General features: G+C 40.8%; 1 protein-coding gene across 7 annotated transcripts in view; it reads left to right on the top strand.

Annotated features, from left to right (window-relative positions):
- The window catches only part of arap2 (ArfGAP with RhoGAP domain, ankyrin repeat and PH domain 2), a 413,638-nt gene that overhangs the window by 197,946 nt on the left and 188,600 nt on the right, over nucleotides 1–27,092 (top strand). For all 7 annotated transcript variants that reach the window (XM_068036991.1, XM_068037024.1, XM_068037005.1 and 4 more), the window contains 5 exons: nucleotides 709–908; nucleotides 2,701–2,786; nucleotides 11,938–12,120; nucleotides 13,984–14,158; nucleotides 18,519–18,650. In XM_068036991.1, the coding sequence (XP_067893092.1) occupies nucleotides 709–908; nucleotides 2,701–2,786; nucleotides 11,938–12,120; nucleotides 13,984–14,158; nucleotides 18,519–18,650 (776 nt within the window). The remainder of the gene's footprint in view (nucleotides 1–708; nucleotides 909–2,700; nucleotides 2,787–11,937; nucleotides 12,121–13,983; nucleotides 14,159–18,518; nucleotides 18,651–27,092) is intronic.

A 27,092-nucleotide genomic window follows, 5' to 3' on the forward strand; every position in this document is an offset into this window, starting at 1 on the left:
AACAAATTTGTTTCATATTTAAACCTAAGGTGAGGTCAGATGTGATGTGCTGCTGCTTTTAAAGACTGAAGTGAGGTCCAGTGGATGCACATGGTAGTCCAGCATGTGATAGCAATGACCAAACAGCTGTTACCAAAACCTTACCTAGGATCCTAGGCAAGGTTAGATGATTTCAAAGGAGTAGGGAGTTGGGACTCATCCATGAGAGTACTCCAAGATATAAGAGCTGGTATAATCTAGAATTTAAAAAAAAAAGTTGGAAAGGTTTTATTCACCTTTAAAAGATTTCTGCAATGGATTCTTGTTCTTGTTGGGGATATTCTATTACTGGTTGCATGCCAGAACCCTCAGAAGGGTTTCACCCAAAGGTTATTCAAGAAGTCTTATACCTTTTATTCTATATGGCATTATAAGTGATGGCAGTATCTTTTTTTTAAGTTCCTACAAGTGCCACAAAATGGAGAGCAAGTGGAATCCTTTTGACTTCCCAGTTTACTTAAACGTTTACAGAGCTTTATAAATATTTATAGGATATATATGTTATAAATGGTACATACATTGCATTACTGTAACAAGGTGGTTATAAGATATTGCCATTATAAAATAGGTACTGCTCTTTCCAGTTTCTTATCCAGCTAAATTAATGTGGCTTTATATGTACTATTAGACTGGATAATTAAAAATGAAATGGAAAAATCAATGTTTCAGCTTCACAGCAGAATCTGAACGAGAAAAACAAGAATGGATTGAAGCTATGCAAGGATCAATAGCAGAAAGCCTCTCGGATTATGAAGTGGCAGAGAAGATCTGGTTTAATGAGTCTAACAGAAACTGTGCAGATTGCCGCGCACCAGATCCTGAATGGGCATCCATCAATCTAGGTGTTGTCATCTGTAAAAGATGTGCAGGTAATGAAAGAGGACAATGGGATACAACACAAATCATAGAATTATCTTATGTTGTACAGTTAAAGGTACTCCACTTCACATTCTTTGAGTAACCTGAGAGTATTTCTTGTTCCGTGGCCGTGAATTAACTAGAGCCCTATTTTTGGTCAGGAATGTTCTTGTGCATTCTCGCAATGGATTGCCATAGCTTTGGCAGAAGATCAACAGAATCCTGCACGAGCAGCACAAACTGGGTCCAGGACAAAATGATGACTGCTGACCCAGGGAACTCCCCCAGGAAATTCCTGGCTTTAGGATAATGTTTCTAGAGGTAGAGTTTCCACCAGTAATATTAGCGCAAGCCAGGTGGAATTGGCTGAACCAGTGCAAAAGGTCGGGAAATGTTAAATGTAAGTTAGTTATGCCCAAAACCAATTACCTCCTCCTTTTCTGCAATCTTCTGCACTGATTCAAGATTCAATTTACAGGATCAGGCCCTGCCCACAAAACCGATTGCACTAGTTAGTCATGCTGATTTTCTTTGTCATGTTTTTAAAGTTTTTCCATATCAAAAAATACTTAAATTACTAAGGAACTGACTAGTGTGCAAAAATGAAACTATGAAATGGTTCAGTATAGATTTTTAAGACATTTTCAGTGATTTTCAATCACCGGATGTTTATCAAAAGTGCTTGTTATTTTTATGATCAATCCATTTGCAGCTGCATTAATAAAACTGGACCAAGTTATCACCCTTAAATATATCAAGAAGTAGTTTTTAATGAAAAGTAAAATTATTGATCATGTTCTTTTACATTTTTTAATTATGCTGGTTCATGGAAGATTTAAGTTTGTGATATGCAGATGATCTTTATTGGAAACTTGAACTGGAACCTGACCAGTGCATTTTGGGCACCCAAAGCAGAAACTCTACCCCAGAAAGTGGGTCATGTTTGTTGAATTTTTTGTCTACATTGTGACCATCGAGCATCAGGACATTTTGTTCTTTCAAATTAATTCCCTTTTTCAGTTGCTAGTATTTTCATCCTTTCCTAATTTATTTCCCACTTCTATCAATCATATATAAAAACTTTTCCCCAAATTTCAGTTTTTCTTATCATATTCTGTCAAAAGCAATGACACAATCAGATCCTAGCAGCATAAAACTCAGAGATACAGCCATTGTGCCAATACTTTGTACCCCAATGTAAATGTCTTTTTAAAAAAAAAATTAGCACATAGCAAACATATAAAAATATATATACACAAAAATATCACATTTATTCATTAACTTGCCTCCAATTATTTTATTGTCCCCTGCACAAACTGAATGATGTAGCACACAATCCTGGACCCTAGGGTGGGTTTTCAAATGAAGATGGAAAATCTACTTTGATTTCTTAGTCTAATAAAAATATTTAAAGAAATTCCTTGAACATTTAGTGACTAATGGAAGTAGCAATTTGGTGCTTTCTAAACAAATCCATTATATATTTCAAAATTGGTTAGAATTTTATGATTGGAGGTTCAAAAATGTAAGTTTTTTTTTTGAATTTGAAGTTGATAGGTAATTGTGCTGGCACAAGAAATTTAGGAAACATACACCATATGGAAATTGAAATCAAATACACCCCTTTACATAAGCAAATGCATTCTATTAACTTGAAACAATTTTAACTACACTGAGGAGTTTTCATCATTAATTATGAATACTGAAATTTAACACTAAGAAATTGATATATATTGATTTTTCAGTTTTTGTCAATCCAAACAAATATTTACAACATATATTTTTGTGTTTATATAAAACCAGGTCAGCATCGATCGTTGGGATCAAATATTTCCAAAATTCGTAGTCTGAAGTTGGATACTAGTATTTGGAGTAATGAACTTGTTGAGGTAAGAAACCATCCCGTATTAACAAATGGAAATCATAAGCTCTTTTATATAGTTTAATAGGAAGATAGTTTTTTTTGAAAAAAAAATAAAGGGCACTTTGACCAATAAGCCCACCTTCTTTAAATTAATTTCAATCCTGCTATCCTCTTTTTTTACAATATCCTACAATCCTCTCTTGTTCCAAAACAGACATGCATTTCTCTTGACTAATATATAGTATTTGCTTCAACAGCCTTGAACTAGTTTATGTGCATTTAAAACAAAGAGAATGATAATGGGGATTATGAGACCAACAAATAGCAAATGACTACCAGTGCTGTCAAATATAAGGCTTCCTAACATCAGGCTTCAAATTGCTCCAACTATTCTCCTTGAGAAAATCCAGGAAATGCCACAACTACTACTTTACAATGATGTGTGGGTGGTTCCCACCACCGACTCATCAGCCAAAGACCAATCATCTTCATGGTGGGTACTGCCTCGATATACCAAACAGAATGCAGGCAAGCAGCTTCCACTGTAACCATGCCATTCCTCTACACCTAGCTTGATAAAAGAGCCTCAGATATGCCACACTATCTCTCATTGGAACCGCAACCGTTTTAGATGTAGATGGTAAGTTGTGTGGCACAGGGCCACAACCTGGGCACTCTGGAGCATCGCTGTGTGTAGTATGAAGTCTCGTGACATCAGGTCAAACACAACCTCCTGCTTATTGCCACTTATCACTCTCCTTCAGCTATGACTCATTGCTCCTCAATGTTGAACACCACTTGGAAGAGCAGTGACGGTAACAAGGGCGCAGAATGTACTCTGGCGGGCGGACTTCAATGTTCATCACCAGGAATATCACAGCAGCACCACTACTGACTGAGCTGGTTGAGTCCTGAAGGGCATATCTACCAGACTACGTTTGCTGAGAGAACAAACATAAGGGAAAAACCTACTTGACCTCGTCCTCCCCAATCTACCTGTCGCAGATACAACTGTCCATGACTGTATTGGTAGGAGTGACCACCGTACAGTCTTTGTGGAGTCGAAGTGCCATCTTCACACTGAGGACACCCTGCATTGTGTTGTGTAGCACTACCGCCATGCTCAATGGGATAGATTCAGAACAGATCGAAGCTCAAATCTGGGCATCCATGAGGCGCTGTGGGCCATCAGCAGCAGCAGAATTGTATTCAACCACAATCTGTAACCTCATGGCCTGGCATATGCCCCACTCTACCGTTACCATCAAGTTGGAGGTCCAACCCTGGTTCAATGAGAAGTATAGGAAAGCATGCCAGGAGAGGCACCAGGCATACCTAAAAATGAGACGCCAACCTAGTGAAGCTACAACACAGGACTACAGACATGCTAAACAGCGTAAGCAGCATGCAATAGTCAGGGCTAAGCAATCCCACAACCAATGGATCAGATCTAAGCTCTGCAGTCCTGTCACACCCAGTCGTGAATGATGGTGGACAATTAAACAACCAGCTGAAGGAGGATGTTCAACAAACATCTTCGCCCTCAATGATGGGGGAGCCCAGCACATCAGTGCAGCAGACCAGGCTGATGCATTTACATTCAGCTTCAGCCAGAAGTACTGAGCAGATGATCCTTCTCCTGAAGTCCCCAGCATCACAGTTGGCAGTCTTCAGCCAATTTGATTTACCACACACTACCAAGAAATGGCTGAGCTCACTGGACACAGACAAGCTACGGGCCCTGTCAACATCCTGGCAGTAGTGCTGAAGAAAAATAGAAAGTGCTAGAAACTCTCAGCAGGTCTGGCAGCATCTGTGGAAAGAGAAATAGAGGTCAGAAACCTGAAACATTAACTCTGTTTCTCTTTCCACAGATGCTGCCAGACCTGCTGAGTATTTCCAGCACTTTCTGTTTCTATTTCAGATTTCCAGCATCCACAGTATTTTGCTTTTATTATAGTAGTGCTGAAGACTTGTGCTCCAGAACTCATCGCACCCATAGTCAAGCTGTTCCAGTACAGCTGCAACACTGACATCAACCTGACAATATGGAAAATTGCCCAGGATGTCCTGTCCACAAAAAGCTGGACAAATCCAATCTGGTCAATTATCGCTCCATCAGTCTACTCTTGATCATCAGCAAAGTGATGGAAGGTGTCGTCGACAGTGCTATCAAGTGGCACTTACTCACCAATATCCTACTCATTAATGCTCAGTTTGGGTTCTGCCAGGACCACTCGGCTTAAGACCTCATTACAGCCTTATTCCAAACATGGACAAAAGAGCTGAATGCCTGAGGTGAGGTGGGAGAGATTGCTCATGGCATCAAGACAAAGTGTGGTATCAAGGAGCCTTAGCAAAACTGGAGCCAGTAGGAAGCAGGATGAAAACTCTTCTGGTTGGAGTCATACCTAACACAAGGAAGATGATTGTGCTTGCTGGAGGCAATTATCTCAGTCCTGGGACTTCAATGCTGGAGTTCCTCAGGGTAGTGTCCTAGACCCAACAATCTTTCAGCTGCTCCATCCATGACTTTCCCTCCATCATAAGGTCAGAAGTGGGGATGTTCGCTGATGATTGAACAGCGTTCATCCTATTTGTAACTTCTCAGATATTGAAGTAGATCGTGCCCATATGCAACAAGACCAACATTCATGTCTGGGCTGATAAGTGGAAAGCAACATTCGTGCTAAGCAATGACCATCTCCAACAAGGAAGAATTTAACCATCTCCCCTTGTCAGTCAAAGGCATTACCATCACTGAATCTCCCACCATCAACATCCTGGGGGAGTCACCATTGATCAGAAACTTAACTGGACCAGCCACATAAATACTCTGGCGACAAGAGCAGAATAGACGCTGGGAATTCTGTGGCAAGTAACTCACCTCCTGACTTCCCAAAGCCTGTCCACCATCTATAAGGCACAAGTCAGGAAAGTGATAGAATACTCCCCGCTTGGCTGGATGAGTGCGGGCTCCAACAACACTCAGGACAAAGCAGCCTGCTTGATTGGCAACCCATCCACCACCTGAAACAATCTCTCCATCCATCACAATTACACAGTGGCAGCAGTGTACACGATGCACTGCAGCACTTACCAAGGCTCCTTCAACAACACCTTCCAAACCCATGACCTCTACATCCTAGAAGAACGATGCCCGTGGGAACGCCACCACCACCACCTGCTGGTTTCCCTCCAAACCACACACCATCCTGACTTAGAAATATATTGCCGTTCCTTCACTGTCATTGAGTCAAAATTCTGGAACCCCCATCCCTAACAGCACTGTGGGTGTACCTACACCAGAAGGACTTCAGCGTTTAAGAAGACAGTTCACAACCACCTTCAAGGGCAATTAGGCATGGGCAATAAATGCTGGCCTTCCCATGAACGAATGAAAAAAAAACAAAATGCGCAATGCAATAGAGGGCTGTATATATCTACTGAGTGGCTGCTCATTTCATGCTGATGTACCAGGAGGACTTTACACACCTGGAGTTGATAGAATGGCTAAAGCGTGTATGATGTTTACCTAAGCCTTTTGACATTTACCGTCTTTGAATCTTCTGACATTTTTGCCTTATTGTTTGTCTCCCTAATTTATATTGTGTATCTTGAATTTTTTCCAATCTTTAATGTATCATGAAATCACAGAAAATTTAAGGCACAGAAAGTGGCCACTTGGCCCATTGTGTCAGTGCTGGCCAAAAAACGATCCACCTGTTCTAATCCCACCTTCCAGCATTTGGTCCGTAGCCATGCGGATTACAGCACCTGAGGTGTATATCCAGACTCCTTTTGAATGAGTTGAGGGTTTCTGCCTCAACTTCCCTTTCAGGCAGTGAGTTACAGAACCCCACCACCCTCTGGCTGAAAAAGGTTTTTCCTCATCTCCACTCTAATTTTTTTACCAATCACTTTAAATGTATGCCCCCTTGACACTGACCTCTCTGCTAAGGTGAATAGGCCCTTCACCTCATGTCCCTTATAATCCTTCTACCAATCACCTTAAATCTGTGCCGCCGATAATTGAACTCTTTGCTAGCGGAAACAGGTCCTTCCTGTCTACTCTAACTAGGCCTCTCATAACTTTGTATACATCAATTAAGTCACCCCTCAGCCTCCTCTGTTCTAAGGAAAACAACTGTAGTCTATCCAATCTTTCCTCCATAGCTGCAACTTTCAAATCCTGGCAACATTCTTGTAAACCTTCTCTGTACTCTCTCCAGAGCAAATATGTCTTTCCTGTAATGCAGTGACCAGAGCTGTACGCAATACTCCAGCTGTGGCCTAACCAGCGTTTTATACAGTTCCAGCATTACATACCTGCTTTTGTATTCTATACCTTGGCCAATAAAGGAAAGCATTCCATATGCCTTCTTCACCACTCTATCTACCTGTTCTGCCACCTTCAGGGACCTGTGAACTTGCACTCCAAGGTCTCTCACTTCTTCTACCCCTCTCAATATACTCACGTTTATTGTGTATTCCCTCGTTTTGTTTGCCCTCCCCAAATGCATTACCTCACACTTCTCCGGATTGAATTCTATTTGCCACATTTCCACCCACTCAACTGCACCATTGATATCTTTCTGGAGTCTACAGCCATCCTCTTCACTATCAACTACAGGGTCAATTTTTGTGTCATCAGCAAATTTCCCAATCATGCCTCCCACATTTAAGTCCAAATCATTAATATATACCAGAAACAGCCAGGGACCCAATACTGAGCCCTGTAGAACGTCACTGGAAACAGCTTTTCATTTGCAAATCTGCCACATTCCCCTGTATCCCATGGGCTTTCATTTTTCTAACCAGTCTGCCATTCGCCCTGCTTTTTGTGCACAGGACATATCTGGGCCATTTTCCACATGGTTTGGTAGATGCCAGTTTAGTTTAGTTTTAGTTTAGTTTAGTTTAGAGATACAGCACTGAAACAGGCCCTTCGGCCCACTGAGTCTGTGCCGACCATCAACCACCCATTTATACTAATCCTACACTAATTCCATATTCCTACCACATCCCCACCTGTCCCTATATTTCCCTACCACCTACCTATACTAGGAGCAATTTATAATGGCCAATTTACCAATCAACCTGCAAGTCTTTGGCATGTGGGAGGAAACCGGAGCACCCGGAGGAAACCCACGCAGACACAGGGAGAACTTGCAAGTGTTTTAGTTATACTGGAACAACTTGGTTAAGGGGTGCGGCCAGTTCTGAAAGCACAAGTATCCTGTGCTTTCAGCTGTTTCTTGATATCACATGGAATGAATCAGATTTGTTGAAGACTGGCATCTGTGATGCTGGGGACCGCAGGAGGAGGCCGAGATGGATCATCCACTCGGCACTTCTGGCTGAAGATGGGTGCAAATGCTTCAGCCTTTTCTTTTGCACTGATATGCTGGGCTCCCCCATCATTGAGGATGAGGATATTTGTGGGGCCTCCTCCTCCTGTTACTTGTTTAATTGTCACCCACCATTCATGACTGGATCCGTTGGTTGTGGGATTGCTCAGCCCTTTCTATTGTATGCTGCTTCCGCAGTTTTGCATGCAAGTACTCCTGTGTTGTAGCTTCACCAGGCTGACACCTCATTTTTAGGTATGTCTGGTTCTGCTCCTGGCATGCCCTCCCGCACTCTTCATTGAACCAGGGTTGGTCTCCCAGCTTTTTGGTAATGGTAGAGATTCTGAGTCATTGGGGTATTTTGGGCCTTGAGGTTACAGATTGTTGTTGAATACAATTCTGCTGCTGCTGATGGCCCACAACGCCTCATGGATCCCCAGTTTTGAGTTGCCATATCTGTTTGAAATCTATTCCATTTATGACAGTGGTAGGGCCGCACAACACGATGGTGGGTACCCGCAATGTGAAGATGGGACTTCATCTCCAGAAGGACTGGGTGGTGGACACTCCAGCAATACTGTCATGGACAGGTGCTTCTGTGGCAGGTAGATTGGTGAGGACAAGGTCAAGTCAGTTTTTCCCTCTTCTTGGTTCCCTCACCACCTGCCGCAGACCCAGTCTGGCACCTATGTCCCTTTGGACTTGGCCAACTCGATCAGTAGTGGTACTATTGAGCCACTCTTGATGATGGACATTGGAGTCCCCCACCCGGAGTACATTCTGTGCCCTTGCTACCCTCAGTGCTTTTTCCAATTGGTGTTCAACATGGGGAAGCACTGATTCATCAGCCGAGGGGTGGCGGTAGGTGGTAATTAGCAGGGTTTCCTTGCTTGTATTTGACCTGATGCCATGAGACTTCGTGGGGTCCAGAGTCAATGTGAGGATGCCCTGGGAAACTCCCTTAGGACTGTATACCACCGTGACACCACCACATACCCAGGGATGGTGATGGTGGTGCCTGGGACATTGTAAGGTATTATTCCATGAGTATGACTATGTCAGGCTTTTGCTTGACTAGTCTGTGGGACAGCTCTCCCACATGTTAGCAAGGAGGACTATGCAGAGTCGACAGGGCTGGGTTTGCCGTTGTCATTTCCAGTGCCTAGGTCGATGCTGGGTGGTCCGACTCATTCCTTTTCTTAGGTTTTGTAGCAGTTTGGTACAACTGAGTGGCTTACTAGGCCATTTTAGAGGGCATTTAAGAGTAAACCACATTGCTGTGAGTCTGGAGTCACATGCAGTCCAGACCAGGTAAAGACGGCAGATTTCTTTTTCTAAAGGACCTAAAGTGACCAGATGGGGTTTTACAACAATCAACAATGGTTTCATGCTCCATTTGGCTAGATATTTTAATCTCAGAGTTTTATTAATTTGAATTTAAATTTCACCATCTGCCCTGGTTTATTCTTAAATAATGATCCTTTTCCTGAAAAGTTCTGCCTGAATTCTGTATTTAGTGCTCTTTTTAAATTTATCCTCCTAGTTTTTGAAAAATAGTGGCATAACCAGTGGTTGAACTCTTACCAACAGCAACTTATAGCTATATAGTGCTTTTAATGTAGTAAAATGTCCAAGGTACTTCATAGGAACATTATCTGAGCCACATAAGGAGATATTGGGGCTGAAGATCAAAAGCTTGTTCAAAAATGTGGGTTTTAAAGAGCATCTTAAAGGAGGAAAGAGAGATGCAGAGGTGTAGGGAGGGAATTCCAGGGCTTAGGGCCCAGGCAGCTGAAGGCACAGCCACCAATAGTGGAGCGTTTAAAATCAGGGATGCTCAAGAGTCCAGAATTAAAGGAGCACAGATATCTAGGAGGGTTATAGGATTGGAGGAGATTACAGAGATAGAGAAGGGCTAGTTGAAAGCAAGGATGCAAATTTTAAAATTGCTTAATGGGGAGCCAATGTAGGTCAGCAAGCACAGGGTTGACCAACAAAGGAGACTTTGTGCGAGTTGGGACACGGGCTGCAGAGTTTTGTATGACCCCAAGTTTACGAAGAGTAGAACTTGGGAGGCTGGCCACGAGTGCATTGGAATAGTCCCATCTAGAGGTAACAAAGACATCGATGAGGGTTTCAGCAGCAGATGAACTGAGGCAGGAGCAGAGCTGGGCGATGTTAAGGAGTAGAAATGTCTTAGTGATCTTAGTTACCATCTTCATAATTTTACAGACTTCTATTACATCACTTCCTTTTCCTCTATGAATGCAATCCAATTTTCTGTGATCTTTCCTGACAGCAGAGAATTCTGTAACATCTGACCTTAATGCTGCATCCTATAAAAGGCCAATAATATCTTTCCAATGGCCTGTTAACCAATGTGTTTTATACTTATATTAATAACACTTTTGATTTGTGTTTTGCCCTTCTGTGTTGGCCTTTACCACTGCAGCTTTAAGCAGCTGACTTGGATACTGCTTCCATTAATGCACTGATACATTTAGCCTTCTATCTAAACCCACGCCTGGAGCTTGGTTGAGTGTGTTGGTGACTGATAATGAAGTGATTTTCATTCTGTTGCCCACAAGAAGTTTTACCGTGATTTACAGAAGTGCTTCCTGGCAACAGTTTCTACACAGAGGAAAAATGCAATATAGCCTTTAGAAAGTTTCTAGGGTTAGTAATACAAGCTTCATAAAATATTAAGACTACCGCTGGCATAATGTTACTTATCCCTCCCAACTGATCTTGAGTTCCTCTGAGACCATTCTGCAGCCTGTTCAGTAAGATGATTACATATTCAATCGGACCATGTAGTCAGTATAATAATTAGACAGTATACTTTAGAGAGCCTAAATAGTGGTAATTGACCATTGAAGGTGACTACTGTAGATTTAGCTAGGAAAAAAAGTGTCTAGTGGTGCCCAAGAAGCACTTAAATCGAGCAAAGTTTTAGTGTAATAACTACATGCACAGCATGTTTCACGACTCACTGATTATAACTGCACTGTACCTTAGCCCACAGTCATGATGATTTTGTAAATCATAAATGGTGAACCGTTTTACTTCAAAATGTTAACAATACACGATGTGGAAAGACCTTGGAGAGTTACAATCTAATTCCTTGTGGCCATTGGCCCATAACTCAAAATGGACACTAATTCAGCATGATTTGGCGTTATATTAGGCACAGTTGTCAATCACATTCCAAGAACAGATCAAAAAATACATATACTTGAAGTGAGTGCAATATTCACACACTGGGCCTTGTCAAACTAAACATCAAAGCCAAATGACACTGCATTCACAATGTCAGCTTATCAATGGGAATGTGCACATCTGTAAATTATATTTCAAAGTATTTTATTGAGGTGAATGGGAATAGGCTCACTGGATTTTTACTGCTGTTTTATAAAAATGATTGATTTTCACACTCAATGCCATTTCCCAAAGTTTCCTCCAACAAAATTGAGGTTCACCAGGAATGGGATTGTATTTGTAGACCTGCTTGATGGAATGCTATTCTGAACTCAACCTGGAATGAAATGTGTAATATTAATGGATGTGCATTTAGAGGCTATGCTGCCAAATCTGTGTTCCTAACAAATGGCCAATCTGATATTGACTCCACACACTCAATGGGTTCTACACTCCTGGCTGAAGTTCAGAGCTCAAGCAACTATATTATTATATCAATAGACCTCTAATTTGAAACATCAACTCTACAATAAATGAAAAGCTAAATGTTGAAATTGAAAGCAAATTAAAATTTTTGTACCAAAGAGTATCAATGTTTAATAGTTGTGTCTCTTGGTTGAATTGTAGCTTTTCATTGTGGTGGGAAATAAAACAGCCAATGCTTTTTGGGCGGCCAATCTCAAAGCAGGTGAAGAACTGGATATGGATGCTCCACCAAACCATCGCCTTGAATTTATCACTCAAAAATACAGGGAAGGAAAATTTCGGAAAAAACTGTCATCTTTTCTAAACCAGGAAGAATTAAATAAGGTAATGCACGTTCTTCCCAAAACAAGTTCTGCATTACCTGATGCTTAGTGAAATGGTTCCTTAGTAATTAAGTTTGTACTTCTTCAGTAAATATATTTTTTAGAAATCTAAGTTTTGTGTAAAAATAATCAGTAGAATTACAAGTTTGTTGCGCGCCCTATTTACTCACCTGATTTGATGCGAGACAAAGGAACACTAGCTTTTCCATCAACACAAGCTGGTATTCTTTCAAATAGGATGCTCCCTTTCTGACACCACAAGATGTATGTTGGCCCTATGCTTGCACCTGTAAGTGAATGTCAGTTTTTTTTCTCGGTCTAAATTCATTTTCCCTAGTTCTCATTACTTTTAAAGTCTAGAGGCGATATTTTCAAAATCATTCTCATTCAACACTACAAAACTTCTAGGAGCTAAACTTGGCATATTACTTCTCCTATACTGAGAAAAATTTCTTTTCAAGAGCTTTTTATTCCATCCCATCTTTTTCTATGAGCCCTAAAATGAACAATATACACATGAATGCTTCTAAGGAATGACAGTATTGAAGATGATACACAGAGCCTGCAATATGGCAAATGTTGTATGAAACCTTTGTTCAACCATCCCAATTACCAAGCATAAGTCACACAACACAAGTTGCAAGAGTGATTTTGTGCCACAGCCAAGCTGATGAAATCAAATCACTTGGTATGCCTGCCAACTTAGAGGTTTCAGTTCAGAAGCAAGTCACCTTCCCTTCATGATTATTACCTATTGGATGGATTCTGTTTTGGTATAATCCCTAAAAGTAAGTTTTCTTTGTCACACTGGTCTCAGCAACCGGTGCTGATAGAAATCCAAAAAGATCTTTCTTCATCCAGCTCTGGGAGCTAAATCTGGCTTGATTTATTATTATTACATTTAAAACAAAAATAATTAAGGAAGAAAGGTGAAACATTGTTTCGCCTTTTACACTCATCCAGATAGGGGACGTTTTTTCTTGTTACAACAGTGATAATACTTTACAATCTCATTGTTGAACCTTCCACGGGCCGATTAAGAAAAAATGCTACAGGTGCTGAAAATCTGAAACAAAAACAATATGCTGGAAATACACAGGAGGACAGTCAGTGTCTGCAGAGAGAAGGGACAAGTTAATGTTTCCTTCTCCAGAACTGGAAATTAAGAAGCAGACAGGCAATTAAAGGTAATGTCAAAATGAGAGCAAGAAGTAACACCCACACAGTCATAAATCCAGCCGAAAAGATAATCTGAATGGCTGACTGAGCAGGTCCCACTTGGTGTTTTAACGTATCTTATAAAAGACCAGGCATGTTTGGAACTGATGTGGATTCCTATCTTGAACCTTTTAATCTGGAGGAAATGAGTGGAGTTCAAGGAGAAGTTGAGCAAGGTGAGAAGTTGTATAATCAGGCAGAGAAGGGTGATGGAGGCAGTTGGAGACTGCTTGGGTCAAAGTTGTAGTATGTCTGTCCAACTCTTATCATCTTAGTTTTGAAAAAGGGTCTGCACCCGAAAGGGTAACATCTGTTTTCTTCACAGTCACTGACCGTTTTCAGCATTTTCTGCTGCTTCTAGATGAATTATGGTCATAACAAAAATGGGATGGCACTCTGGGTTGAAGTATTTATGTGAGGTGAAAGTGACTTCTGGCCCAAAAATCTTCAAATTGTAGCTGGCCGTTGCATGCCATTACGAATGTTGTATACTGAGCTGGTGCTCAAAGCTCTGGTTGCAAGATAATGTTGTATCTTAGTGCGTAGAAGTGATCTGCTTGTACTTTTTGATTTTAACTTCATTTTGTAATTATGACAATCCATGCTTCTCCAATATAATGTGTTCCATGTTTTTGTGCACATATAGGCTTTATGTCAAGCAGTCGTGAAACAAGACATCTTGGAGACTATGTCACTTGTTTTCAGTGGGGCAGATGTCATGTGTGCAACAGGAGAAGCTACTCATTGTACCCCTTACCTCTTGGCACAGAAAGCTGGCCAACGGTTGCAAATGGAGTTTCTGTTTCATAATAAACTCTCAGGTAAAACTTTGTGGGCTGTAACCAGAACTGTTTATGCTTTGAGAGCAACTGAATATTTTTCGAACCCTCCATGAAATTGATTTTGTTGATATATTTGGTCAACAATATGAATTGATTAAATAGAACAAAATGTTTTGTTTATAAGAGCCTTTAAAGTATATATTATACACTCAGAAAAGGCCTCTGTGGTCATCAGGCTTGTTTCTTCTAATTGATCTGGTATAATTTGTGGTCAGTGAACTTTCCGTAACTTACATAGCCTTTTGAAGGAAAAAGATAGTGATAAGTAGATCTGTCAAGAAACTAAAGGCTGAATCTTAACTCCCAAAAATGGTTGGATTGGAGTGGTGTCAGAAGTTAAAATGTAAAAATATCTGGAACAGGAACTGAACTAACTTCGAACTTGCACACTTCTTGTTTTGGAAGGTGGGACGATTGGAGGGCAACCAACCTGCGCATGGGGAGTGGGCCAGTCATTTAAATATTATAATGAGGCTGCATGCCTTCATTTTAATTGTCATTCTACTTTTTAACCACAAGCGGCCAGGTTTCCTGGGCCTTGAGAAACTCAGTAGCTTAAAGAAAGTGAGAAGGACTGATTGCCTTTACAGCACTGCTTGTGAGCCAGGAGGACCAGGGGTGCTTTCTCCAGGTCCAACAAGCTACCCAGTAAACCCCTCAGAACTATCTGTTGGCTCCTCCTCCCACCTCAACCACCATCTGCTTCCCTGACCCACATCCTGGCAAGGTCGGGACATCCCCACAATCTTTCTCACTTCGCCAGTACACCTACCTCCTCCCATTGGCTATGGCCTTGTGAAGCAAGCCTGTAACCTGTCAATCAGGCTGCCTGTAGGCAAGAACCCTACTTAAAGGAGTCTTGCTTTTAAATGTTGCAAAACATTCTGGAAACCCATTGTTTCAGGTTACCTGAAATCGTAACTGTTTCCCATGATACAGAACTCACTTCCAGGCTAAAAGCCAGTCCTAAATCTCTGAAGGCAGCTATAGAATTGATTTCATTTGTTAATAGGAATGCACTGCTTGTAACTTTTGACTACACGGTGGACAAAGTGGCATTACTTTGACAAAAAAGAGACGGAGCACCGAGGAAACCTCATCTACTGGCTTTTATTTTCAACCAAAATGTTCCTCAGTAGCTTTAAACATCTTCTGCATCTTTCCTATATGTGATCAAAACAGCCTATAAAGTATGTAAACAATTTAATTCTGGTGCTAAACAAATGCTATTTTTTATAGCTAGTTATTGCACACTGTCATAAGGACATTAGTGAGAAAGGATATGGCCTCAAGACCATAAAGTAGAATCATTATGGCTGGAAATTAGGAATAGTAAGAATCAAAAAACCCTGGTGGGAGTAGTTTAAAGGCCTCCGAATAGTAGTTATACTGTTGGACAGAGTGTTAAACAAGAAATTACTGGAGCTTGTAACAAAGGCAATGTAATAATTGTGGTGGACTTTAACCTTCACATAGACTGCGACAATGAAATTGGCAAGAGATGGTCGAGAAGATGAGTTTGTAGAATGTTTTCGGGAGCGTTTCTTGGAGCAATATGTTGTGGAACCTATTAGGGATAAAGATCTAGTATTGTATAATGAGGCAGGGTTAATTAGCAATGAAATAGTGATCATAATACCATTGAATTCCATGTTAAATTTGGAAGTGACATACTCCAATCACAAACTAGAATATTAAACTTAAACAAAGCCAATTACATATATATGAGGGGAGAACTGCCAAAGGTAACTTGGGCAAACAGACTAAAAGGTAAGGCGGTAAATGAACAATGGGAATCCTTTAAAGAAACAATTCAAAATGTTCAACAAAAATACATTCCATTGAGAAACAAAAACTCAGCCAGAAAGACCCATCCACGGCTCACACAGGAAGTTAAGGATAGTATTAGATTAGAAGAAAAGGCTTACCATGTAGCAAGTCTAAGGATTGGGAGTGTTTTAGAAACCAGCAAAGGGCCACCAAAAAGTTGATGAAGGATAAAATAGAATGTGAGTAAATTAGCCAGTAATATAAAAGCAGATTGGTAGAGCTTCTATAGGTATATAAAAAGGAAGAGAGTAGCTAAAATAAACATTGATCCCTTAGAAGCAGTGGCAGGAGAAATTATCTGGGGGAATGAGGGAATGGCAGAGGCATTGAACAAATATTTTATATCTATCTTCACAGGAAAAGACACGAGTTTCAGACCAGAAATAGATGGTAACCTAGGGCTAAAAAGAGTGAGGAAATTAATATCAGCAGAGAAAAAGTATTGGAGAAACTTAAGGGACTAAAATCCAGCAAATCCCCAGGACCTGATGGCCTACATCTTAGGGATCTGGAAGAGATAGCTGCAGAGATAGTGGATGCGTTAGCTATGATTTTCCAAAATTCCTTAGATTCGGAAATGGTCCCATCAGATTGGAAGTTGGCAAATGTTACACCACTTTTGAAGAAAGGAGTGAGAGAGAAAACAGTTAACCTGACATCAGTTGTTGGGAAAATGCTGAAATCTATTACTAGGGAAGTCTTAACAATGCACTTAGAAAAACACAGTATGATCAGAACAAGTCAACATGGTTTTACTATAGGGAAATCCTGTGACACATTTATTCGAGTTTTTTCAGGATGTAACTAGTAGGATAGATAAATGGGAACCAGTAGATGTAGTATACCTGGATTTCCAAAAAGCATTCAATGAAGTGCCACACAAAAGGTTAATCGGCAAGATAAGGGCTCATGGAGTTGAGTTGGGGGTAATATATTAGCATGGTTAGAGGATTGGTTAATGAACAGGAAGCAAAGAGTGGGCTTAAAAGGGGCATTTTCAAGTTTACAGGCAATGAGTAGTGGAGTGCCGCAAGGATCAGTGCTGGGGCCTCAGCTATTTGCTATTCATATTAATGACTTCGATGAAGAGACAGAGAGTAATGTATCTAAGTTTGCTGATGATACAAAGCTAGGTGGAAAGGTAAGCTGTGGTTGGGGGCGGGGGAGGTTGGTGACACAGGAAGGCTGCAAAGAGCAATAGACAGGTTAAATGAGTGGAGAACAAGATGGCAGATGGAGTATAATGTAGGGAAGTGTGAAGTTATTCACTGGTTGTAAGACTCGAAAAGCAGAATTTTTTTAAAAGGTGTGAAACTTGTAAGTGTTGATGTTCAAAGAGATTTGGGTGTGCTTGTACAAGGAATGCAGAAAGTTAACATGTAGGTACAGCAAGCAATTAGGAAGGCAAATGGCATGTTGGCCTTTATTGCAAGGGGATTGGAGTACAGAAATAAAGAAGTCTTGCTACAATTGTACAGGGTTTTGCTGAAACTACATCTGGAATACTGTGTGCAGTTTTGATCTCCACATTTAAGAATGGATATACTTGCATTGGAGGCAGTTCAGCGAAGGTTCACTAGATTGGTCCCTGAGATGAGGGGGTTGTCCTATGATGAGCGGCTGAGTAAATTGGACCTATATTGTCTGAAGTTTAGAAGAATGAGAGGCAATGTCATTGAAACATGCAAGATTCTGAAAGGGCTGGATAGGGTAGACACTAAGATTGTTTCCGCTGGTCGGGGAATCTAAAACATGGGCACAGTTTCAGAATAGGGGTCTGATCATTTAGGATTGAGATGAGGAGAAATTTCTTCACTGAACCTTTGAATCTTTGGAATTCTCTACCCCAGAGGATTGTGGATGCTCCATCGTTGAATACATTTAAGGCTGGGATAGACAGATTTTTGATCTCTCAGGGATTCAAGGGATATGGCGATCGGGCGGGAAATTGGAATTGAAGCCCTAAGATCAGCCTTGATTGTATTGAATGGCAGGGCAGGCCCAATGGGCCATATAGTCTACTCCTGCCCCTATTTCTTGTGTTGTTGTGTTCTTATCATTTTTATACTGGGATGCATCATCACCTTTTCAGACCATGCTCGTTTCCTATTCTGAAGATTGTGAACTCATACCTGCCAAGAGAGGACTGACCTAGATTGGTGGTTCGCCGGTGTTTTCATGTGCAAAAGTATTTCCTGTGGAGTTGGGGAGCTTTGATAAGCCGAACAATAAAATGTTGAAACATAGAAACAGAAGCGTTTTCACCCTTAGAAGAGGATAAATAATTTAAGTGGAATAGTTAGTCCAGTTGCAAATACTAACTGTGGGTAAAACTTAACTTTTGACCCTATAAGCAAGTACAGGAACCATAATCATGTACCCCTGGTTTATAGCAATAGGAAGGTTGAATGAAGGTTAAAAATTCAAGACATTTAGAAACACCTTTTATAAGAATGTATTCTTTACATGAACCAGTTCTGAATGCTGTTTATTTTCTTCATATTCATAGTACTTCCAAAGATTGATGCACTGTCTCAAGCTGATATCCATTCTCACAACTCTCAGTCCAGCTTTCTGTGTGGTTTCCTGTACAAGGCCGTCAACACTACAAAAGCAGTGACTGAGAAAAAATTGAAGGAAGGTGGGTTATCTTTTAGTAATGGCACTTTCATCTTAACCAATAACTCAAAAGCTTAATACAGGGGTATAGATTGAGCTTAACTATAACTGAATGTCAAGGAGCTGGCACCAGCACTGGTTTGATACTGTGCTATAATTTTTAATGATATGTCTTTAATCAAATGCACTTTTTGATGGAGACATTAGTGTTATGATTCAGTTGTGTCAAAATGAAATTGCATTCCCTGGCATTACTCCTGTGTCATTGTACTCTGATTCAAGTCAGGAAAAAGAAGTGAAATATTTGCAAGCTGAATCTTCTCTATTTTCTTGCTGCTTTCTCTTTTTGGAGGCAGTGGTGATGTACGTTTCTCTGCCATCTCCTTTTCCCTATGTGTATGTATGGTAAACCAATAAATGTCGATAGATCACACAAGCATGGCTGCAGTTGGAATCAGTAGTTTTATGAAGTGCAGACTGTGCTCTAGTTTGTTATACCTTACTGTGGCTGATAGGAATGTATAAAAGTTGACATTCACCAAAGTGATGTGCATAGCATGCAGAGGCTGTTTCTGATGAGGCACTGAAATTGTAAAATCATCCAGGATAAACTTAAATCAAGCAAATTAAGTGCTTCTGTTACAACCAGGTGAGAAAGGTGTCTAGGGGTCCCTCTCAGCCTTCACCTGGTCTTACCGTAACCGGGTTTAATTTTAAACACCCGTGTTTTTAGCTCCCCCTTGGTGAATCCTTGTTCACCGCTTTCCAATTATAAGGCAAAAGAACCAGCACAAACAGGCTTTCTTAGGTTTAAAGAAGAAAAATGGAAATTTATCAAACTTAAACTCTAATTCAGTTAACGCCAACGGATACACAACACGCCCATGCTAGCATGCATACGCGATACACACATTCAAATAGAGACAGAAAAGAGCAGAAGAAAAATAAAGTGGAAAAGGTTGAGGAAATGTCTGAAGAGTTTTTGTGCTCACTGTAGAGTCCTTGATTGTAGGTAGATCTTGCTTTTTGTTGGGGCCCAGTATTCTTTTTAAACCTTGTTCACTGTAGGAGACTTTTCTCTCTTGGGGTTCATGTGTCTTCAGTGGATTCAGAGGCTTGTGAGAAAGAGATGGGAGCAGACAGGAGAGGCTGTGGCTAGCCAGCCAGGAGAGATCTTTTCAGTCCAGGAGCATTCTGCTTTCTCTCAAAACTGTTTGTACAAATTCAAAAAACTCAGGCTGCCCAGCAGGTTAGTCATTTGACCATGTCCGTTTATGTATTCGGCCATCTTAGTAGTCAACCTGGAATGCAAACTCTCCCACCTTCAACCTCTGGTGATCAAAAGTCCATTGTGGGTTGAATGTGTCAGGGAATGGCTACTTTGTCCTTCCAAACACTGTCTGTTAATATGAAAATGTCTTTCCAGCCAAGATCTGGCAATTTCTTTAAAGCAAGTCCTTTTTTCACTTCAACAGTTTGAAATTTAATCTCCATGTGGCGAAATTAATATGCCTCATGCGTGGCAGGTGGGTGGCCTGCATGACAGCTTCAATGATGTGATCTATTTAATACCCACTATCTATTTGAGGTTTGCTAATGTAGTAAAAAGTAGACTCTTTATCTGCCCACCATTTTTATTGTGTTGCCTGATTGGCTCGATAAATTTATGCAGTGAGTAGCTATGCAGACAGATCTGGAATATTCCAGCCGTTGTCCCTGATTTATGCTGAAGTTAGTTCATCTTTGGGTAGCAGGAGGGGCAGTAGAATTTTCTTCAACATTCCTGAGTTAGGGAGAAGATGATCAACCAGCATATACCCTCCTGATTGTTATCCAGGAATCTCTGCTGAAAATTGACCTATGCGGACCTCGGGTGAGGTCAGGATCAGGCTTGGTTCATACATGAAAACTTACAGCCACTTGCACAAGGCACTGAAGAGCTACCTGCATCCAAGGATGCTTACCTCCTTCCCCCCACCTCACCCAGCCTCCGTGAGTAAGAAATTAACACCTTTAGGGAAGAAGGGTAAATTACTAGAAAAACATTAATAGAAAAGGTACATTTTAAAAAATACAATTAAATGCAAGACAGTTAATTTAGGTACTGAACTAATCATTGCACTGCTTGTTACTCCCCCTCAAAAGAATGTAGAAATCAGCAAACTTAAAACTTGTTCTAACCATTATTAGTGGGTGGGGGGGGCTGATGTTGACGAATGTTGGAGGGCCGAAGGGCCTGTTCCTGTGCTGTAATTTTCTTTGTTGGGAACAATCCCTTGTTGTGCACCCACTGCAATTTTTTTTTTGTCTACTTATTTTCAGAATGACGTTTCTTTGCATGATTCCAAGCATTTTTGAAGTCTAGACACATATATCTAATCTCTGTAAATTGCTTCCATGGCAACAAATGAATCACAAAAAGGTTTGTTCTCCAGGATACAATTAGAATCTGCAGCTCAGAAAATATTGCTGCCCACTAGACATTTGTCTTTAGCTGTAAGTTTTTTTCACTGATGTTGAATTGTAGTCGGGATAATGGTTTCTTTCTTTTTACAAGATGACTTCCATTTGAATCCAATGTATTTTGAGAATGTTCCCAAATGCCCTCTCCTTATAAATAAAGGGCAGAACTTTATTACAAAAATTACAAGAAGAAATGACGTAAAATACTTTCAAGATTGTGAAGAGAAAGAAAGCCTTTCAATACTGCTGTGAGTTCTGGCCTACAGCTTGATGCTTAAACTTTCCAATCAGCAAAGCTCCTGATCAAACAATTAAACTATTTGGCCTGAACCTCACTTTACTGAACAATTAGGCCATCTCCCCTTAAAGGGACAAAGTTTCACCTCAGCGAGTGAATAGATTATATAGTATCTCGTATAAACGCTCCTACCCTTATAAAACAGCTTACTGTGAGCAATACCACAGGAGATTTGCTAAACATGATAGCAATTTCATCACTTGAGCTTTATACGTGTGCTATGTCAAAATCCTCACTGATAAGTTAGTTTTAACTAAGAAGCACAATCTACCACAGCTGCCTTAAGTATAAATGAGGCTTTTGTGTCTGTTAAGGGTTTGTTTTCTGATTTTCCACTGCCATGTGGAGTCATGCTAGGGTAAATTTTGGATTAGAATTTGGACTACATTGTGTGCAAAGTAATAATTTGTTTTAATTTGTACATTAACGTGTTGTTCAGTTTAATGCTGAAGGTATCGAATACTTCTGTTTTCTAGCTGGGTATCACATCACCTGTACATTGAATTGCCTGCTAATTGCACTGAATGGTGGAATCTCATAGTCACTGGCTCTCTCCCTCTCCCTGGTAATTGTTTGCAACTGAACCAGACCCTTTGCAACCTTGGTGTCATATTTAACCCCCAGATGAGCTTCCAATCACATATTCACGCCATCATTAAGATTCCTATTTCCACTTCCGTAATGTCATCCAACATTGTCCCTGTCTCAGCTCATCTGCTGCTGAAACCCTCATCCATGCCTTTGTTACTCTAGACTTGACTATTCCAACACACTGCTGGCTAGCTTCCTCCGTTCTACCTTCCATAAACCCGAGAGCATCAAAAACTCTGCAGCTCGTGTTTAACTCGCTCCAAGTCCCTTTGACCCATCACCCCTGTGCTCGCTGACCTACATTGGCTCCCAGTTAAGCAGTGCCTTGATTTTTTAAATTCTCATCATTTATTTTTGGATATATTGCTGATCTCGCCCTCCCTATCTCTAATATCCTCCAACTTTCCAACTTCCACGATACCTGTGCTCCTCCAGTTCTGACCTCTTGAGCATCCTCAATTTTAATCACTCCATCATTGGAAGTCATGCCTTCAGCTGCCTAGTCACTAAGCTCTGGAATTCTCTTCCTACACCTCTCTGCCTCTCTCTACCTTTCTTTTCTCATTCAAGACGCTCCTTAAAACCTACCTCTTTGACTACGCTTTTGGTCATCTTTTCTATTTATTCCCCTATGTGGCTCAGTATGAAATTTCCCAGCTGCTGAAAGAATGCCTTCTGTAGCTGACTGAAGCACCTTGGGACAGTTTATTACATAAGGTGCAATATAAATACAAGTTGTTGTAGAATTGTTTTAATCAGTAGAGTAACACAGGAATATTAATGTGTTAGTTATAAAAATGTACTTTTAAAAACTTGTCAAAGTAGGGAGATTGAGTCTTAGAGATATTGGTAATACTAATTGAAGAGAAGTAAGGAAGGGGATTAGTGTCAGCAGCTGGTTTGGGAGGAAAGCCCATGATGCGATATTCACCTGGTCTCTGGAGGAAGGAGCTTGATCTTGCTCTGGATTTTCTTGTTTTCTTTTACACATAATTTATCCTATTCTTAAATGATGAGCAACAGAAAGAAACACAAAAATTGCATTACTACAGAGCCTCATCAGATCTGTAAAAATTTCCAAAATGTTTCATACAAATTACTTTTGAAGTCTGCTACTGTTGAGTAGTGTGGCAGCTAATTTGAGCACAAGGTCGCACAAACGGGGAGATGTTTTGTTGTTGGTCGAGAAACACATTTTTCTGCCCGGAATGTTCCGACAATGCCTTGATTTACTTTAGATGGGATCATGATATCTTTATTCTCAACTTGAACAGGCAGATGCAGTCTTGTTTTACCATCTTATCCAGTGGATGGATTGTCTAGCACTGTAGCACTCCCTCAGTACTGCACTGAAATGCCAGCCTAGATCAAATGTTCAAGTCCTACAGTGAAGATTTGGAACAGAATAAAATGCATTACTCTTTGAAGTTGCCTGGGCCCTTCATTTTTATTTTGTTACGACTGAGACGGGAGGAGTGCACTGTTAATTCAGTCCCACTTCTCCACAGGTCACAGCATATCAATAAATTTTCCCACTTACCGAAACAGCCAATTAGATACTCTATTTGTCCCCAGAATAAAGCACACCAACCAGGTTTCTTTAATCATCAACAAAATTAACCGTTTATTATAAAACCAAGTCTTAACCAATAATGAAATAAATCTATATACGAATTGAGATATGAAAGCTCCTTTTTTTTTCCCTAGCCCTCATGCACACGCGCACACATCCAAAAATCGGTTATCTGGGGGAAAAAAAATATTTGTTTGCAGCTGTTTCAAAGGAATGAAAAAAAACTTAGACTGCCATGATCTGGAAAGAAGTTCTTTGGTTTGGCGAGGTATCCCAAAGTCGAATAGTTGGATGCCACTTGAAGTCTTTCCAGGCGAGGTTGATGAACAGTCTGTGCTGGGTAGGCATTAAAAGAAATTCAACTGTAGAAGGCTTCACATAGGTCTTCCATCAGGGGTGTAGCAACAGGTTCTCACATTCGATGCAAAAGTTATTTTATAAAGATGCAAGATTTCTGCAAATTCAGGGTTTCTTCAAAAATGCAGTAGGCAACAGTAGCACTTCATATAAGCTTTTGCTTTTCAAGAGAAAGGATTCTTTACAGAGAGGTAATACTTCTCTGGTTCTTCTGATCTCTTGGCAGGTCCAAATCAAACTCCAATTGTCTGCTTTAGTCCAAACCCCGAGGCTCTTAAACAGTTTAAAATGAAACCAAAACCTTCCAGAAACAAGTCACATGACAAGTCATAAATTCTGTCTTCGAAATATAGAAAATAGGAGCAGCAGTAGGCCATTCGGCCCTTCGGGCCTGCTCCACCATTCAAAAGAGTTCATGGCTGATCATCTAATTCAGTACCCTGTTCCCGCTTTCTCCCCATATCCCTTGCTACCTTTGGCATTAAGAAATATATCTATCTCCTCCTCTCTTGTCACACAAAGCGTAGCTCTTGGGTCAAAACCCCTTCTGGTTTCTTTGAAATTACCTGGTTTCCAGTATTTGTTTACTGGTCAAAACCAAGAACCTCTCGTTGACCCTGCCTTCCTTCTAAAAGCATCCATAAAGTTCAGATATCTCCAGAAGTCTCAACATCCACTGAAACCCCTTTCAGTTTTTGAAAATATAGAGTCATAGAGAATCCCAAATTTTAATACAAAAAAAATGGAAATCATCGTAACAATTTTTTAAAGTTTTTTTTAATATAAGTAATTCCACCATCTTCAGTCACCAGACCTTGCACTCTGGCTGCTGATAGGATTGACAGAACTGTCACCAATGCCTTCTGTAGCTGACTGCTGTGAGGCTTTACCTTGCAAGAGGCACCACACCTCTGTTGCCTTTCTACTCAGTGCTACAATTAAAGGAAATTAATCTATCTTTGTCACAATTTACCAAAAAACCATAGCAGGTGTTTTGCCATGTTGCTGCAGCTTTCCGTAAAATTAGCTTCTATAGTGATTATATCCACAGGCCATTGCCTTCCTTCTGACAATATGGAATGTAATTTCGCAAACTGTAACCTTTCATGGCGCTCCCAAATTTTATAAAAGGATTCAACTGTTTCCTTCTGTTCAATGACATTGGTCACTGAAATGTCATTAGCGTGGCTTAAAAAAAAGATTCATTCTTACTCACCTGTTAGTCATTTATGGCACATAAGGAGTCCCATCAAGTCCATTCTGGCTCTCCACGGACCTATTCAGCCAGTCCCACTACCCCGCTCAATCCCCGTAGCCCTGCAAGTCTATTTCCTTCAAGTGACCGTCCAACTTCCTCTTGAAGTCATTGGTTGCCTCTGCTACCACCACCCATGTGGGCGGCGAGTTCTAGGTCATTGCCACCCGCTGTGTTTTAAAAAAAAAGATGCTTCCTCATACTCCCCCTGCATCTCTTGCCCAAAACCTTCAATTTGTGTCCCCTAGTCCTTGTACCATTAATTAATGGGAACGGCTTTTCCTTGTCTTTCTTATGCAAGCCTGTCATCATCTTGTGCACTTATATTAAATCTCCCCTCAAGCTCACTTGTTCTAAGGAGAACATCCCTGCTTTTCCAACCTAACCTTCCAACTAAATTCCCCATCCCTGGAACCATTCTGGTAAATCTCTGCACGCTCTTAAGGACCCTAACATCCTTCCTCAAGTGTGGTGACCAGAACTGGATGCAATATTCCAGTCGGGGCCTAACCAGAGCTTAATAAAGGTTCAGCATGACTTCCCTGCTTTTGTGCTTAATGCCTCTGTTTATGAAGCCCAATATCCCATATGCTTTCCTCACCACTCTCTCAATATGTCCCACCATCTTCAAAGATCGATGCACGTGAAACCCCAGGTCCCTCTATTCCTGCAAACTCTTTGGAACTGTGCCATTAAGTATATATTGCCTCTCCCTATTCCTTCTGCCAAAATGCATCACCTCACACTTGTCAGTATTAAATTCCATCTGCCACCTCTGCCCATTCTGCTAACCTATCCATGTCCTGTTGCAGGCTGTTCATACCATCCTTACTGTTTGCCACACTTCCAAGTTTGGTGTCATCAGCAAATGTTGAGATTCTACTCTGTATTCCAAGATCCAAGTCATTTATATAGAGCAAAAAAAGCAGTGGTCCCTGCACTGACCCTTGGGGGACACCACTGTCTACCATCCTCCAGTCTGAAAAGCAACCATTTACTACAACTCGCTGTTTGCTGTCTTTAAGCCAATATTTTATTCAATTGGGCACTGACCCTCCTATTCCATGAGCCTCCATTTTGTTAACCAGACTTTTATGTGGTACCTTATCAAACACTTTCTTAAAATCCATGTAGCATGAACCACTGCTTTCCCTTCATCAACCTTCTATGTTACTTTATCAAAAAATTCAGTTGGATTAGTCAAGCATGATCTACCTTTTACAAATCCATGCTAGCTACCCTTAATTAACTCAAACCTCTCCAAGTGCCTTACCCACCACTGATGTTCAACTAACTGGCCTGTAGTTGCTAGGACTCTTCTTACACTCTTTCTTGAATAAGGATGTCACATTTACCACTCTCCAATCCTCTGGCACCTCCCCTGTATCCAGGGAAGATTGGAAGATTATGGCAAGCCCTTCTGCTATCCATCCCCACTTCCTTGAGAACCTGGGATGCAAGCCATCCGGACCAGGTGATTTGTCTACCCTAAGTATAGTCAGACTTTTTAGTACCTCTCCCCTCTCAATTTTTACCCTATCCATTGCTTCTACTCTCCCCACTTCCTTAGTGAACACTGATACATAGAACTCATTAAGTATATTAGCCTTTCCTTGCACCTCTAAGCATATATTCCCCTCTTTGTCCCTAATAGGCCGCACTCCACCTCTTACTACCTGCTTACTATTTACTTGCCAGTAGAGGATTTTTGGGTTCCCGTTTATATTGATTGCCATTCTATTCTCATATTCTTTCTTTGCCAGTCTAATTTTCCTCTTTACCTTCCCTCTGAACTTATCGTGATGGCCTGGTTCTCACTTGAAGAATTCACCTGACAAGTGTCATACATCCTCTTTTTTTTTGTTTCATCATAATCTCTTTCTCCCTCATCATCCGAGGAGCCCTGTTATTGGTTCCCTTACCTTTC

The sequence above is a fragment of the Heterodontus francisci genome, chromosome 1, assembly GCF_036365525.1.
Source record: "Heterodontus francisci isolate sHetFra1 chromosome 1, sHetFra1.hap1, whole genome shotgun sequence".
In the NCBI taxonomy this organism is placed as follows: domain Eukaryota; kingdom Metazoa; phylum Chordata; class Chondrichthyes; order Heterodontiformes; family Heterodontidae; genus Heterodontus; species Heterodontus francisci.